This window comes from Planococcus citri, chromosome 1 (assembly GCF_950023065.1).
Source record: "Planococcus citri chromosome 1, ihPlaCitr1.1, whole genome shotgun sequence".
NCBI lineage: Eukaryota > Metazoa > Arthropoda > Insecta > Hemiptera > Pseudococcidae > Planococcus > Planococcus citri.
The window spans coordinates 51,002,464-51,019,690 of NC_088677.1; the positions used below are offsets into that span (position 1 = coordinate 51,002,464).

General features: G+C 31.7%; 2 protein-coding genes across 18 annotated transcripts in view; both read right to left on the reverse strand.

The window, feature by feature from the left end:
• The window catches only part of LOC135832547 (MAP7 domain-containing protein 2-like), a 101,442-nt gene that overhangs the window by 9,262 nt on the left and 74,953 nt on the right, over window positions 1-17,227 (reverse strand). For 9 of the 17 annotated variants that reach the window (XM_065345869.1, XM_065345867.1, XM_065345866.1 and 6 more), the window contains exons 2-8: window positions 11,897-11,986; window positions 11,660-11,704; window positions 9,711-9,820; window positions 9,271-9,438; window positions 8,864-8,991; window positions 3,484-3,626; window positions 1,209-1,346 (exon numbers count right to left, since the gene is read on the reverse strand). In XM_065345869.1, the coding sequence (XP_065201941.1) occupies window positions 1,209-1,346; window positions 3,484-3,626; window positions 8,864-8,991; window positions 9,271-9,438; window positions 9,711-9,820; window positions 11,660-11,704; window positions 11,897-11,986 (822 nt within the window). The remainder of the gene's footprint in view (window positions 1-1,208; window positions 1,347-3,483; window positions 3,627-8,863; window positions 8,992-9,270; window positions 9,439-9,710; window positions 9,821-11,659; window positions 11,705-11,896; window positions 11,987-17,227) is intronic. The other 8 variants (XM_065345874.1, XM_065345872.1, XM_065345870.1 and 5 more) reach the window with 2 other exon arrangements.
• On the reverse strand, window positions 12,948-17,211 carry LOC135832566 (uncharacterized). The gene is made up of 2 exons (XM_065345902.1): window positions 15,534-17,211; window positions 12,948-14,687 (listed from the first exon to the last, which is right to left on the reverse strand). Exon 2 carries the CDS (start codon window positions 14,672-14,674, stop codon window positions 13,502-13,504), a length of 1,173 nt encoding a protein of 390 aa, XP_065201974.1. The 5' UTR covers window positions 14,675-14,687; window positions 15,534-17,211; the 3' UTR covers window positions 12,948-13,501.

The following is a 17,227-nucleotide window of genomic DNA, read 5'->3' on the forward strand; positions in this document are numbered from 1 at the left end:
AATCGAAAAAAATTAAGTTGAATTTCAAGAACCAAATTGCATAATATGTTTTTGTCAAAGAGTCGGCGGAAAGAGGAGGGATCAAACGAGACCAAATGGCACTAGTTTTGAGACGTACTTAATATGCCCCAATGGTTGGATGGAACCGTCAATGGAGGATTTTTTTTAGGTAAATATGTTTCTGAGACGGATCGTTTTCATTAATTTTTCAGGTTGGATGAAAGTTGGTTAGTAATTCGTGTTCAAACTTTATGGAAATGTACAGAAAGACAGAAAGCCGAAATTGATACTGTATCCTCTTCACAGCAATTGTCAGCAAATAATATTCCATTTTTTGCCTCCCTTTTTTCGCAAAAGAATTTGAAAAAAATTCTCAAAAAATTGCTCCATTATTTCTCAACTTGAAGAAATATTGAAAAGCAACATTTTTATGCCTTTCCCGATAAAAATAAATCAAGAAGTAGGTCCTATTTACGCAAAGTTAATTTTCAAGCGATTTTTTAAAACTTTTCTGCCTTCAAAATTGAAAATAAAATCAACATTTCAAATGCTAAATTTTTTGCTTGAATTTTTTTTTTGTCAAAAAAATTATTGTGAGAAAAATTGAATTATTCGGTAATTTTCGAAGTTTCTGAATTATTGGATAAAGACGAAAAATTTACACCAATGTTCTTTTCGAATAAGAATATAATTTTTCGAAAAAATTCGGATACATTTTCTATTTTAAAAAGCTTTGGAGGACTTTTAAAAATTTCCAGAAAAAATTGAACATCGTTGAAGATGAAAATTAAGTAAACACATCTGATCTGAAGTAAGTTGTTTTCAATTTTTTTTTAAATTTTGAAATCGCAGAGGTCCCAATGGCAGTCAATTGGAATCGAGTAAACATGTCGAGGTCGAGGCTTCCAAATTAAAAAAAAAAAAATACTACCCAATCATTTCTGATAATTGGTGAAAAAAAACGATCCATATCACTAACAAATTGAATTTTTTTTAATTAAAAAAAAAAAAAGATGTAGATATAATCAAAATTTCATAAATTGACGACTTTTTCCAACCATGGGGAAAATTTCAAGTTTCACTTTCACCAAAACCTCTTACAATGTCATATCACTACACACAATAATGTTAGTGTTAGTTGCGGATAAAAAATGATTAAAAAAATGGGGGTTAGTTATAGAAGTCTCAATCTTGGCAAACCCACTCACCAAAGATTACAGGATAATTTGAGATACCGCAAATCGAGGAATTATTTACATTCGTTATCAAAGATGTAGTAGTGGAATTGAAAGGATAATTGTTGTCCCAACATAGGACTTCGTAAATCGAATCCAAAGGTTTTCGATCTGAAAAATGCATGTAGGTTCAAGCAATTATGCATAATTTTGCTCAAGAAAACATCCTCATGTCGTCTTAGTTGGTTTAATATGTATTATATATTCTCATTAAGTATTTGGCCATCTTGAAGCTCAAAATATACTAGGATTACGTTCTCGCTCATTGAAAATCCTACAAATAAGATCATCTTTCTTAGGATTAAGTCTTTTCTTGTAGCCTAACTAGTTACAAAACTTTGTAATCCGGTGTACTTGCACTCGCACAGCGCACACCCATAACGTAGAAAAAAAACACTCCAAGAAATAGGTAAACGCAACCAAACCCATATCTAGTATCCACAAAAATAATTGGGTACGTTTTTCAAACAGACAGGGGAAAAAACATACAATATTCCGATTACAATCCAAAAAAAAAGTCTCCTATATCCGCATTCTCATTAAAGTGTGATAAATGTCTCACACATGCCATACATACAACTTACAACATTAGCATTTTTTTGTTGAACCAGTCGCCACGTTGCATTGCGGCAACCACAACGCTGGTAAAAAATTGAATAGCCGGGAACGACATTTACGCCTACATTGTTTCAAAACGAGTATACTCGTACATTATACACATGTACGATCGATTAGCTAACCGTACCGTATATAACACTTTACGTGAAAATTCTTCAAATTCTTGCCCTGTTAATTAATATGCGAAACGAGATTTCCACATTTAACCCACACACAATGACAGCCGATTTTTTCGCCTCGTTCTCCATCTCCACTCAAATCTTTAGGTACACGAGGCCTTGAATAATCGCGAAGTCAAACAGCGAAATTCGAACAGGTGACTGTATCTCGTACATCTACGATGTGCTGTTAGGAGAAGAGATAATCCCAGAGTTTTTAAAGTTATTTGCTATTCGCTATCGCAAGAAATGCATTAGACGAGAAGAACAGGTTTACGTAAATGTAAATGTTGTTATCGCGTGCAAAGTACGAAGACGACAGAACTTAACGAATGCATGTAGCTTATTTCGCCATATGATACAAAAATGTATAAATTAATTGAAAAAAATTCGCTACGTATCTAAAAATAAAACACATACAGCGACATGGTAAACGCTAAATGAATACAGAGAAGATGAACCATTTTGATTAAAGCGTTCGCTCCGGTTTTTTTACTTTTTTAACATGAAAACACTGGTCACGAGCACAAGTTACATGAAAGTTCATAATGTAAGGCATGCTTCGATTTTCTAAGTTATTTTTTGGATTCAGAATTTTGAAACTACAATCCCCTCTCCTTCGAACGAAATTTTTCAAAGAGCCTCGGCTCAATTTTTGATCGAAGTATCAATTACACATTTTTCAGCTAATTAAGTACAATTTGGTACAAAAAACGATCATTTTAAAATTATTGACAGGGGACTATTTTTGAATAATCTGTAGGATTAGTCGATAATTACAATTCTTTGGAATTTTTGAACAGTCGCAAATGTTTCGTTATCAACAGAGCATGTTTTAATTTTCCGACGAAATTTAGGGTCATTAACCCATCACCACAACAAACATAAACTTCGCCAACACCGCCAACACCAATTCAAAATTAAAACAAAAAAATCTTAAAATAAACGAATATACGATAAAAAAAATACTCAAAATTATTTTTTAAAAAAAAACATGAAAACAATAAAAAGATACTTTAGCTACATTTCATCGACAGAAATCAAATCGATCAGATAGAGATGTTCGCAAAGCATTTTGCGACAATGTCGTCGATTTGACAAATTACGAATAAAAATTTTTTACTTTTTTTTCGTCAAAATAAGAGGGAAAAAAATCGCACAAAATCCTACATACACATACGACGACGCAAGCATTCAAAATAACAAGGAACTACATAGTACAAACAAGATGAGAAGATATCGACCACGGGTAATTTTTTTGCAAAAAGTTGCTCGGCACAGAAGTGGCACAATGCAAAAAGCAAAAAAAGTGCAAATTACCCTTAGGTCAGATATCAGGCGAATGAAAATGCAACATCAAAACACACATACGACGTAATCGTAATACAGAAAATTGAAAAGGGATGCTAATGACATGACAGATAATATCGAAAAAGTTATACAATAATCGCCATTTACGGGCTCGTACTCACCGTCGCCTTTTCTATCCAGTAATCCGCCGGCGGAAGTGGCTCTTTTCTTATTACCATTAGCTAATTCTCGTTCGGAAGATCGGCGCGTTAATGGCCCCGGACAAGCAACACTCATACTCATCACATTCGTAGTAGACGTTGCTCTGTGAACATGATACGAAAAATTAGCTATTTTATCGAGTGAAATATTATACTCGAAGACATACGTAATAAAACAGTAATTGGCAGAATATGACGATTTGATATAAATCGACCAGAAGTAGAAGTAACACCCCGGAAGGTGGGTAGTGGGTAGTGGATACATAGCCATACTCGTACATAATGTATAATACCTGGAGTAAGATTCTAGGTATACATTTTTCACGTAGATAGAAGACGTAATTTTGACAAATCTCTGTAAATATGGAAGGCCGTTTTACACGGATTGCTTTCACGTAATACGATAACGTAACCTTGAACTGGCCTGAGTACGAGTCGAATATTAGAGAAAAAGCTTAACGACGTTATGGCAAGCTGTCAAAATTTATCCGCCGGAAACCTATCTATACATAAATATTGTAATGTATACAACATTCGCTACTTATTTTGTATATTTGTTGAAACGTTTTATTTATTTTATTTCGCTAGTTAATCTAGCGTTAAAGTGTGAATAATTTGTGGCAATTTAATGGAACTTTTACTTTTCGAACTTGGCATCGTTACCGTAAGTATAAAGTATTTAATTTGTTTTCAATTTTTTAGTAGACATGCCGTTATTTGAAAATTACGCAGAAAGCTGGGAGTAATTTGGAAGGAATATTGAAAAAAAAATTAGCTGTCACATTCATTATTCGATCATTTATTTTAGTTAACTACGAAGATTTTTTCAACTCTGAATTTCTGTGGTTGCTAGACTTTGTTTAAGAACGATGAAGGGGGCGAGGGGAAAAGAGGAGAGGACGACGAATAAACAATTCCTGACTGTAGATGATGAAACACATTAGAGGACAAGTCACTAGTTTTTTTTAAAATAAATCGTTTTAATTTTTTACTTGCGGTAATTCAAAAAATGAAAAAAAAAAAACGAAAAGTACCTACATAAATTTAAGAATTTTTTAAAATAAAGAACTGCTTACAAATTTTTAAAGCATATTCAAAACTGAAACAAAAAATACTTCATTTCAGTTTTGATCACTGTCACTTTTGAATCAATTTTTCAAATCATTTCCTCATCAAAATTCAATTTTTTCACGATTTGAAGTTGGATCAAAATTTTGATCTTTAAATCCACTGGACTAGTAGAAAAAGATCGCACACATTTCCCCCTTTTTTTTCATTTCATTTTTTTAAAAGCAGAGCCTGAAAATAGAATAACTTGTTACGTAGGTAACAAAGCGATCGTCAATTCGAGATTCAAGTTTTTTTTTCTTATACTTTTTCTATACTGAATTCATTTTTCACTTTTTTTGAAAATAAACAACGCTTTTGGGGGAAAATGATGTTAGAATGATCTCAAAAAGACACGATAATTTTTTTTTTAGATTTTCGAGCCAATATTCAACACTTTTCTCCTTTGTTGCACAATTTTCAAGTTACGAAATTTTAAATTTAAAAAAAAATCTTCCTTGGTATGAAATTTCCATTTTTTTTTACAGTCTCAATAATACAGATATTTTTACCAACAAAAAAACACGCAGTTTCAGGTGGCCAACACCGTCACTTTTGGGAAGTTGAAAGTACAAAAAATTAAGCTAAGATAATTAACATGATATGAGCGAAAACAAGAATACTAAAATCACAATTTTTCTTTCAAAAATTGAAAATAAAATTAACTAGACAGCTAAGCATTGCTTAGCTGCAAAGTGTGCGTAGCTAGCTGATTTTTCTACAGCTATAACCGTTATTACATCTAGGTAGTGCATAAGTGAATCAACCATGTCACAGTACCTAATGAGAATTTTTGAAACTCTCACTGCTTCAAAATAATAATTGTTTTTCAGTGTTTTCATATTTTCCAAATTACAATAGGTATTTCAGAATAATTTATAAGCTTGTATTGCTTCTAAATTAAAAATTTTCTAGTTGTTTTTCATAGTTTGCATTGTTTTAAAATTTACAAAATTTCAAATCAATTTCCCGAATTCCCCATTGCTACAATTTCATAAAGTTTTCAATAAATTTTCAGAATTTTGCATTGCTGCTGAGTTAGGAAATTTGCAATCAATTTTTAGAATTCACATTGCCTCTAAATAGTCAAATTTTAAATAATTTTTCAGAATTCTTATTGTCTTTAAATTAAAAAATTTCAAATTCAATTTTCAAGTTCATATTGTCCACAAATTGTAAAACGTTTACTCAATTTTTGGAATTCACATTGCCTCCAATTTTTCAGAATTCTCATCTTCTTCATAAATATTACAATATTTATTTCATATAATTTTCAAGTTCACATTATCTGCAACTTACAGAACTTTTAATCAATTTTTGGAATTCTCAGCGTCTCTAAATACAAATTTTCATATTATTTTTTTTAGAATTTCTATTGTCTTCAAATTTATAAATTTTCAAACCAATTTTCAGAACTTGCTTTTTATTCTAAATTAAGAATTAAATCTTATAAAATATGTTAAGAATTTGCATTGCCTCTAAATTACACAAAAAAAATATGGGTACCTAATTTTTACAAAAAAATTTAACGAAATACTGGTATTTAGCACAATTAAGTACCAGATCCCATTCAATTTTTTACTGTAATCGTATAGTAAAAATTATCATTTTAATAAATTTTGCTATAGGTACCAATAGTAAAAATCATTTTGTTTTAATAATTTTTACTAAATCATGATAATAAAAATTACAAATGTTTCAATTGTACAAAAATTAGTTTAATTACTCATTTTGAAGTAATTTTTAAATTATAAGTAAAAAGTTACAAATTATTCATGTCAAGGTAATTCTTACTATACTTATGGCTATAGGTAGACAAAAAATTAATGAAATTAATTTTAGAATTTTTAGTTAGCAAATATATCATAATTCATAACTCAATTTCAGCATTATTTTAACCCCATTATCATGTACTTACTACATATGTAACTCCAAAGCATTTACCTATCCAATTTTCCTACGAAAAATCTGTCACCTACCTACTTACCTCACGGGGATTCGAACCTGGGTCCCTAAATTTCCTATTCCTACCTACATGCCCTAACCATTCGACTACGAGTTCACATGGTGGATTAGAGCATTAAAATAATATATTTGTTTGGTAAACGCCCCACCAAACCACTCCCACTTGGAATTTACAGCTAACAGACGGGGGGTGTAACAGGGTACAATGAAACACAGCTGGTGATGGAATAGACTGGGGGTATAGCAGGGTACAATGAGCGGCAGGTGTTCTACAAGTCCCCTTTTCCCTTTTTTAGGATTTAATGCATTAAAATAATGAACTAAAATTGCAATTACTCAGCAATTACCCACCCGAATTGAATGAAAATTAATCTATTCCCTCCGCCTTAATGATTCTCAAATGGTGTCCAATAGGTACAAAAAACGGTTGGATAGCTTAAGAGAACATTCAGTTCCAATAAAATTTCATTTCTCAAAGCGAAACCAATAGTGTGCTACGCACACTAAAAACTTGAACCTTTTTTGAAAATAAATAAATACATGAAAAATAAAAAATAAAATAAAATATTGTCTAGGCGGATTTAAATTTTCAACACGTTTTTCTAAGGTGATTTCATAACAATTTCTGGATGAATATTATCATATTTCAGAAAAATTGAAAATCAACTCTTTTTATTTTCCCCAAGACGATTTTGTAAAATAAAAAATTGTGCTGCTACATATTATGTGATTTTTTGTTATTCAAATTCGAGTTTATAGAAAAAAGCGAGCTTCTGATATCTGAAAATTCCTTTTCTCCGTCTAATTATATTTTATTTAGAAAAATTGCTCCACTGTACTAGGCACTTAGTGAAAGATGAATCAATTAAGAATCAAATTTGAATACAATTTCCAAAGTAAGTACATTTGTTTTAAATTTTGATAAAATATGCATCCCCCTCCACCTATCATGAAGAAGGAAGCCTAGAAATTGAAAGAAAAACAAAAAATGAACTCATAAGCATTAAATTGACTTTTCAAACTTGTAATTCTGAAATCAGGCAAAAAAGAGCATAAATAACTGGATTTTTACTCAAAAAACCGCAGGGAACCTAATTTTGGATAATTGATACATTTTTTCAGGGCATTGAACAGCACATATTATTAGCATCAATTTCTCAGAAACGGTTTTCGATCGAATTAACTTTACAAAGCAAGGTAATCACAGCGAAGAACTGGTACATAGTTCTTCTAAATCATAATGTTTTTATTCTGAAAGTGTAAAAGGGAGAAGCAAAACATGAAATTTCAGAAAAAATTTAGCCCGAATTTTTATTTAAAATAATTATAAAGTATACAGAGAAACATTTTTCAAATCAAAATTGTTTCCTCTTCAACGAATAACTCTTGTTTTCCAAATTAATTATATAAAGTCAAATAAAGATAAAATTCATGAAAAATTGAAATAAAACCAAAACATAGACGAAATACGAGTATTCAGCAATTTGGCAAACAATGCGTTTGACTGAGAGAGAGAGTCATATTTTCACTTGCAATTTTTTCTCTCAAATTTTTCAAAGTCACTGTTTTTATATTGCTATAGGTAAGTAGCTGATACCGATAGGTAACTCATTCGAGAAGAAAAAACCTCTGCAAAACTGGCCTGCTACTGTAGAAAATTTATCCTCCAACGTGTCTTATTCGATTAATAAATTAGCGATATTAGAACAGCTTTTCTTGTCACGAGCGTTCGTGGTTCGTATATGAACTTGACTCATATCCCCAAGTGCTCGACACTTGTTTTGAATTAGCTCGGAGATTATTATTCTATTGCTAACGAAGTACGTAGAATGTAGAATGGTTATAAAATACGTAGGACTAAATTGACCAGATAATAAACACGAAGTAGAATGCTTTACGCAGAGCTTTTAACGCGTATGCAATCATTTTTTAAACTTAGTATCAGTACCAAAATATAATACAGCACTTTTCCGCGGGTGTTTGAATTCTTTTCAAAAATGTTCCAATGAAAATCTTATAAAAAAGAGAAAAAAAATGAAAACCGTGTTTCATCGTTTAAAAATATATTGATACCTTTATCAAATTAACTTCAAACTATTTCAAGGATAACGAGAATCGATATACGACAAACGAGGACGTATTCGTACATACAAATAAGAGTATGTCGAACACTTACGTATATCCTTTGATATGTGGAGTATTTTTTATACCTACTTTTCTCATTAAGCTACTCTATAAAAAACCAAAATACATTATAGGAGAAACGTACCTGCGACTAGCCCAATAAGTACTACCACTATCGGTTGGTTCTAACATACGAGGGGTTGAACTACCAAATGCAAAAACTATCGAACTGCGTTCCATTTTCTTTTTACTTTCGATTCGAGCTTCTCTTTCCTGCAAAATAAATATAATAAAAATACTTGTATACGTACAGTCGTACACTAGGAACACATAAGACTAGGAAGAACGCTTAAATCACAAATTTGACAATCACACGATGTACTGACGTTCGGTGGTTTTCGTATAACGAGTACATACGTTACGTATCAAAAATATTATCTTCTCTAATTAAATGATTGCAAAATAAGAATCTAGGTATTTCCGAGAATAACGCATTCTATTCGAAAAACCCCTCTGGTAGCTAGAAATTTGATTGAAAAAAAAAAAACTCACCATATTTCGTCTAAGTATCGCTTCTCTTCTATCTTTTTCCGCTTCCATAATTAGCCTTTTTCTTTCTTCGACTTGATGTCTTCTATCATTTTCACGATTGCGGAGATCTTCTATACGTCGTCTTCGTTCTTCTTCTGTTCTCTCGCGAAACTTTTGAGCTGCTAAAGCCTGCAACGTAATTCTCAATTAAGATGCATCTCGTATAAATATTTCCATAAATACTAAGCGCGTTTATACGCATAAATACTCGCTAATCTCGCATATATCGCCGCTTAAGTAATTAAAAACGTTTCTAGTCTCGACCTTAGAACATATTTTCAATTTAGGCATCGTTTTATTATCCGTACAAGCTAATTGATTTTCGATTACGAGAACGAGCAGTCTGAATATCGGTTCGAGATAAAGAGTACCTATGGTAAAAAAATATTACGATGGCTTACTTGTTGTTTAAGTTCTTCTAATTTCCTTTGCCTTTCTTCATTTTGTTTTTCTTTAATTATTCTAAGTCTTTCGTCTCTGTCGATTTGTTGTTGCGACGCGCTGTCTTTTGCTGCAATCAAAAAATTTTTCCGTTAGAATGGAGCTGATTTTTTTGCCCTCGATCTAAGTACTTTTAAAGTGTGCGCATATTTCCACGAATTAAACATGCTTTTTGGAGGAAATTTTTTCGACAGCTGTTAAAATTTGTGTTTTTTTTTCATTAGACATGCTACATAGAAAGCTATGTGATTTTTATTTGTATTCGAAATTTTTTTACGGTAAGTTAAGCCATTCAATTATTACATAATCACGTAAATATTCAACTACATCGGTATAAACAGGCAGGATCAAAACTAAATACAGTATTGTTCAAAAATGAATCAACTAGCAATTTTTTTTATTCATTTTCTTAGGTTCCATTCACGATGAGCGTGGGCCGACGTAAAAACAACAAATAACAAAATGAATAAGAAGCACTACCTATGATAATATAATTTTCATGAAAATACGTAGGTAAATAAATCAATACGATGTTCATCGAAAATGAGAAAAAATAAATATGTATATGAAAATAAGAAAAAAAAATCAATTCAATTTTTTTTTTTTAAATTAGAACTTGACGAAATTTCCATTTCTGCAGATGCAGAATCTAAAATGAGAAAGTAATTTTTCGCATACTTCGTCAGTGAGTTTGTCTCATCATCTATGAGAGAGTGAATAATCATGTGGTTTTTTTTTGAAGGAGTGGGGAGGTAGGTTGAAAACCCAAATTTTTTTCTTGTAATGAACGATGAGAAAGAAGTAAGTTTGAGACAGTTGATTTGAATTATTTTCGTGTTTTTTGGCTAAATTCAATTTTAAGGAGGAAGTTCATAAGGATTTCAATTTTTGTCAAGAAATTTATACATATCTAGTTTAATTTTTATTTGGGAAAATAAGAAGTAGGTACCCGGTACAGATAGCTTAAAATGCTTTTCTTGATTTTATTAAGAGATTTGCAATAAAAAACTGCAAAATATGTAATAAAAAAATGTCTTGTACGTAAAATCAGAAAAATATACAAAAATGAAACAAGCCTCATACAAATTTTCGACTTCGGAAAAATGTCTCTAAAAATCTGAAATTTTTGAAAATCGACATTTTTCTATCTTATTTTATCTCACACTGAAAAAAAAACATTTTGAAAGAAACAGGTAAAAAATAGGTTTTATAAATTCATGTAATTTTTATTCTCAAAATTCTGAAACGAAATTGAGTTTTTGCTTCCTCGTTTGAGTAAACGTTTGAATTGAAACTTCTTTTTGAGCAATTTTTGCATTTTTGCAAACTAAAAATAAATTCAACAACGAAAGTAGCAAATTTCGTGATTCGTCATCGCGGAATTCGTTCTGCTAGGGTATTAACCGTTAAAAAACAATAACACTCGAAAAGTGTTAATTTAGATAACAAAACAACTACCTAACTGGACAAGTTAATCATTTTTTAAGAGTAGATAGGTATATACAAACAAGTAATTCAACTTGGCCATTAACAAACACATTACTTCTACTCGGTTTAAGAACCTTTCTCACCGAGCTGAAGTGATTACGTAGAAAAATATTCCGTGTATTCGTTTCAACAACGTCCCAAATTAAAAAATTTTGTATGATAAAATATCTACCTCGTTACTTACATTACGTTACTCATTTTAGAGCTACTAATTTGTAAAAAATGGTAATCCTTCGCAGTTTACACTTTTAAAAAATTTAAAAATCACAACGCTACCTTAATCAATGAACAGGTACAATCGCATACGAGTAGATAGGTTTACATACGTACGAATATTACAACGAAAAACAAACAATATGTTAATAGAACTATAAAATCACGTTAGTCGCATTCTACATACACAAACGTCAATTCAATTTACCTTCGTAATCTACATCACCACCTTGAGCGAACCAATAAAAATCCGCTGTAATATATATACACAAAATTAGCACTCTCCGTCGTGATTGATGGCATTTAACGCTGAAACTTTTTTAATTACTACTGTATCCCTTCAAAGATACCCTCACCCTAATTTCAATGTAATTTCGTTCAAAACAACTCGAATTAAAGTTTGTTTTTTGTTTTGAAAAAAAAAAAAAAAACGCACGAAACTTACTTCTAGGTGGTTGTGCTTTGGCATTTTGCGAACTAGAATTCTGAGTAGACGATAATTGCCCATTTACTTCGTGATTACTTCCGCCGCCAGCTGTAAAAACACGTAGTAAATTAATACATCTGGAATATTAACCAAAGTCCATACCTAGTGCTTTAATAATATGTATATGTGGGAGATAATCTTTTCACTAATTGATACCAAATTTCTGTTATCGAATCACAATTGTTCGTAAATCTATAGCGAAATAGTACAGGTACGCGTTTATATGCTAAGTGAGCCATAAGCATCACTGCGCATTTGTATGAAATGGTAATCGACTCGGTACAATATTTACTTTATCATTTGCACATTTGCCTGCTATGCAATCTACGCGTATAAATCATTAGCCAGAAATTCAACTTATTAGAGCTTAAAATTAACCGCGTTGCAACTGAAACCTGTAATTATCGTGCTGCTAAAAAGTAAGTCAACTGCGAATTCGATACCCAAATATGTTTCAGTAACGTTGATTCGAGTCCAATGGATGTTTAGACGAAAACTACTATTAATCATTACGTACTACCTAAACCTACCGAACTGTATAGCTCATCATAGAAGAGTAGGTAGGTAATGAATTTAACGTCGGTTTATGAGCTCGCAATCGCGTAAAATAGTTGAGAAAAAATCGACAAATTAATGAAGTGACGAGAAAAATGAACAAGACTTCAAATACTTGAAGAAATTGGTGTTTTACCAGTTTGCAAGAGTTATTTAATGAAAAACTTGTATACATCATCAAATTTGACGTATTTTTCGAAGAAATATCGATTTGAAGAATCGACGAAAACCTGCATACAAAAGGCTGCCGGGATTTTTGACGAATCAACTCGCCAATACTGGAGATGTTTAAACGCTTAATTTTTTTTTCAAAATCTTATCAAGTAGGTGCTATGAGAGAGAACGTCAACCTTTTCATATCTTTATCAATTTTTAATCCGAGTACCCAGTACATACAATAATATCAACTTTATTGTTAATGTGGATGAACCATCAATTAGAAAATACAAATGACTTGAAATGAAAGATCGTATATTTTCACCTAAATTATAGGTCTTGAAATATACAAAAAGGTATTAGCATAACACTAAAAATTAAATTAAAATGCAAGTATATGCGTCTAAAAATAACAAATTGATTTGTTTTCATAGCTAATCCAGCATACAGAACTACGATCAACATAGATTAAAATGAATTTTAAACAATCATACAATAAATACATTCACATAAAACACAAATTAAGCGATCACTACATTTCTCAATCCACACATGAAAACAAAACAGCAAAAAAAGTGCATACAATCATGAATACTGATCAATCAGCAATGAATTCACATAGTTCAAAATTTAAAACTCAATTTTAAAACCAGCAGATAAAAGCTCAACAAAAAAATAAATAAATAAAATTAAAATAATCACAAATTAAAATGTATAATCAATACATTAAAAATAAACGAAACAGTGCAATACAATGCAGTTCCAGTCAATGGAAATGATGAGAAAAATGAGTAGAAATTTCTTTCATAATCACATATTTGTACAAGAGTAAAAATTACACTGTCATTTTGATTAAAATTTAATCAAATACTTCACGCATTCATTTCGCTTAAATTCTTCGAGAAATTCGTCGATGGCATCGGATAGAATCCTATGCACCAGTCTATCATCACGCTCTTCAAAAGTATTCATATCGCGTTCCAGTACCATACAAATATCATAAATACAACGACCTGATTCGTACTGAAAAGCGTGTGATTTCATTTCATCAGATGAATCGTCCCATATATCCATCAGCAAACTTGTGGTCAAACGTACGTCTTCTATTTCCTTGTTGACTTTACGTCTGAGGAACTCCAATAATGTTGCAAAATCATCTTCGGTAATACAATCTTTGATAATAATCCACAACCGATAAATGTATTTCGTGTACGATCGATAATTCGTGCAAATTTCCAATATTTCGTGGAAATTTTTCATCAATACTTGACGTAGATCAGTTTTACTCAAATTTCGTAACCAAGATGTTAATACTTTGGGGCACGTGCAGTATTGAACGCTATGTAACTGTTCGTTCAAGGCGAGCTTACTCCAAAAATATCCTACAGCGACAAATTCGTGTTTGCAAAGCTCGCGTAATTTTGTCGCAGCCAAGTGCGGATGATGTTTTTCAAAATTATCTCTAGGAATATTCGTCAGGTAATGTTCTTTAATCGAATCCCAGTAAGATCCTAGACGAGAATCGCCAAATTCGGTCGTGGATCGGAATTCGGTATCGTGATTATCCCAAAAATGTTGAAGCTCTGCTTCCAAACAGTATTTACACATCAGAACGTATTTTTGACGAAGGCTTAGATTCGGATTAGTCAATAATTTTGCGGCTGTTTGTTGATAATCGATAAAACCATCCGAGTGCCATACGACACTAGGTAGGATATGTGTGAAATCTCTTTGGTAATGCGAATCGCAAATACATTGCTCGAAATGTAAAATCCAGGTATTCGTTTCCTTCCAGACTAATCTAATTTGTTGTTTGATAGGTGCGATGAAACTCTGTGGAATGTGCACTTTTTGCTCAACGAAGTCGCACGCCTCTTCGCAAATACTCTCCCGCGATAAAGCCGAATAATAAATTGTATCTGGAGCGTCCCTGTTTGCAGGTTTCACGGATTGGAGAAACAATCCTTGGGCCAATTTGAATGACGACATCTCTTGTAAAGATGGAAATAGCCAGTTTTTTTCCATTTCGAAACTGAATCTGAAATTCGAAAAAAACATTATCTAATTCAGTCGAGCTGGTTAGTAATTATAATACGAATTTAATATTTCACGAATTTAAATCGAGATACAACTCATAAAAACTTGAGAATTATCCAAATTAGTAGGCACCAATTCAAAATGAAACCAATAATAGTCGATGGTTTCTCTATCAACAATAGACGCGGTTTTTTATCACAACTTTCCGGCTGTTGAGCTAGAGTTGCTTTTTTGTCCAACAAAAATTATGTAACGATCAAAGCAAAAGCCAATCGTAACACAAATCCAATAGTTTGGAGAACAGTTTCAAACAGTGCGCGACAAAAAAAACTCATCGCAGCACACCTGATGAAGTAGGTGAGGTGACTAGTTTTATAGAAAACTGAAATGAAAGAAAAAATGCTAAAAATTTGAAACATGGTAAACGTACAATAATGAGAATAGGAAAACGTGAACTTCAACTATTCAATCAATTTCCCTTGGTTTGAAATATGAAAATATGAAGTACCTAATAAACAGAACAAACGATCAAATCTGCGTTTAAAAAAAAATACACTAAATGATTCGTATTCGTGATTCGAATCATTTTTTTTAGCTGCGATTCTAATACAGCTAATAATCATTAGATACGTTCATCTGCTATATCTTGTATCAATCACGAAGTCATACTAAACATATGTATTTGTATGTACCTATTTTTTCTTCATCGCATTACATCCACTAATCTAACTATCGCGCACGTTGTTATAGAATTGACTAAACTTTAAAATTCAACTACATAAGGATAAATAATGGAAAATTTAAAAAAGGCAAGAAAAAGAAAACATAATCAAATAAATAAACTTACCAGCTGACAGAAAAAAATTAAACGCGTCAAAAATTAACCAGCAATTCAGCAACAAACTTCAACGATAAACTGAATTGTAAACTAACAAGGTACTGTTTACTTTAGTAAGTTTAGGATGCTGCATTAAAACCAGTTCTAAGGCCACAATAAGAACAAAGAACCACATCTGAAAGTCCAAACTCCAAAGGAATAGAAGAACCTGTTGATTACTTCCTTATAACCACTAGCGCTCAATGAGTAAAATGGAGTCAACAGTGCTGTAAAATAACTGGATGATTTCAGTACTGGAATATCGTGGGAAATTCCCGATATGGTGGGAGATTTCTAGGTGAAAAATGGAAGCGTGAGAAAAGGAGGAAAATGGAAAATTCGGTCAAAAATGCAAAATACGGGGAAAATTTGGGAAATATGAAAATCCATTCAGAAAAAATTTTAATTTCATGTTTTCCTTACATTTTCATTTTTTTGATTCTTTGTTCGTTGTCCTCTAGCTAATGGTCTGTAATCCGTGTGTTGTGTTCTTGTCCTTGTCTTGACCATATTTTCCCAGGGATGGAAGAAACTTTTGACTTTAGATTTTAGTCTTGTTTGTTTAATAATTTTTTTTTAATATTTGAAAAGTTTCGTTTCATCGTTTCATTTTAAGAGGATTTATAAACATTTTTTCAAAAAACGTGGGAAAAAGAGGAAATTGAAAAGTGGGAAAAAATGGGAAATTACGAGTTCCAGAACGGGAAACTCCGTTTCTGCAATATCCCAACACTGGGTGATTTGAATGTTGAAATCCAATTATTCCATTAGATTCTTACAACACTATTGGACAACCAAATATTATTCATTATGAACGATTCCATGCTGTTATTACACTACACAGTTTCATGGATTTAGTCAGAAGTGCCAAAAAATTGAAAAATTAAAAAATTACACCAAGACAAGACTGTGATCAATTTCATTTTTCAATAATAACCTGAAACTATAGCTCACGAGCCTGAGCAGCTCTAGCGAGAAGATACCATATTTTATGAACTTTTACTGCCGAAAAAATAAACTGTTTTTTAATTACATAGCTTGGCTAGCTTTTAGCTTCCAAAAATTCGTAAAAATGGTCAACTTTCAAATTATGTCTCGCTTTACACTCCACGATCTTAACAGATCAAAGTGACTTATTTAAAAAATATCAGCAAGATGATTCGAGCAGATTTTGTATAGGATTCGATCGTCAGAAATATTCATCGCCGATCCGAACGATACTTTGCCAATGTAGTGTAGAGAGGGTACCCAATACCCGATCACCCAAAGCGTGCCTATTTTGGAGATTGCAAAGGCGGGTATAGGTACTTACAATTTTCAACCAAGTTTTTACTTTTTAGTGTAATCTAAAAAAGTTCTCCAACAAAAAAGCCCACCTCTGAAATAAAATTGCAGGATTTATAAGCGATTACATTTTTGGAAAATAGTAAATTTTTCCGCAAGTACCTATACGTCAAAATTTTTGAAAGTTGAAATTTGCTGACTTTGAAGAAACGAATAAAATTCTGAGCAAAATATTTCATTCTGCGGAAATTTTTTTTGATCGATGATAAATTAAAAACGCGCTCCTAACACATCCGTATCACATTTTACCAAAAAAAAAGTGCTAGCAATTTTACTCTGTAAGAATTAGACAGGAAAAAATGATCAATTTCTAATCATAC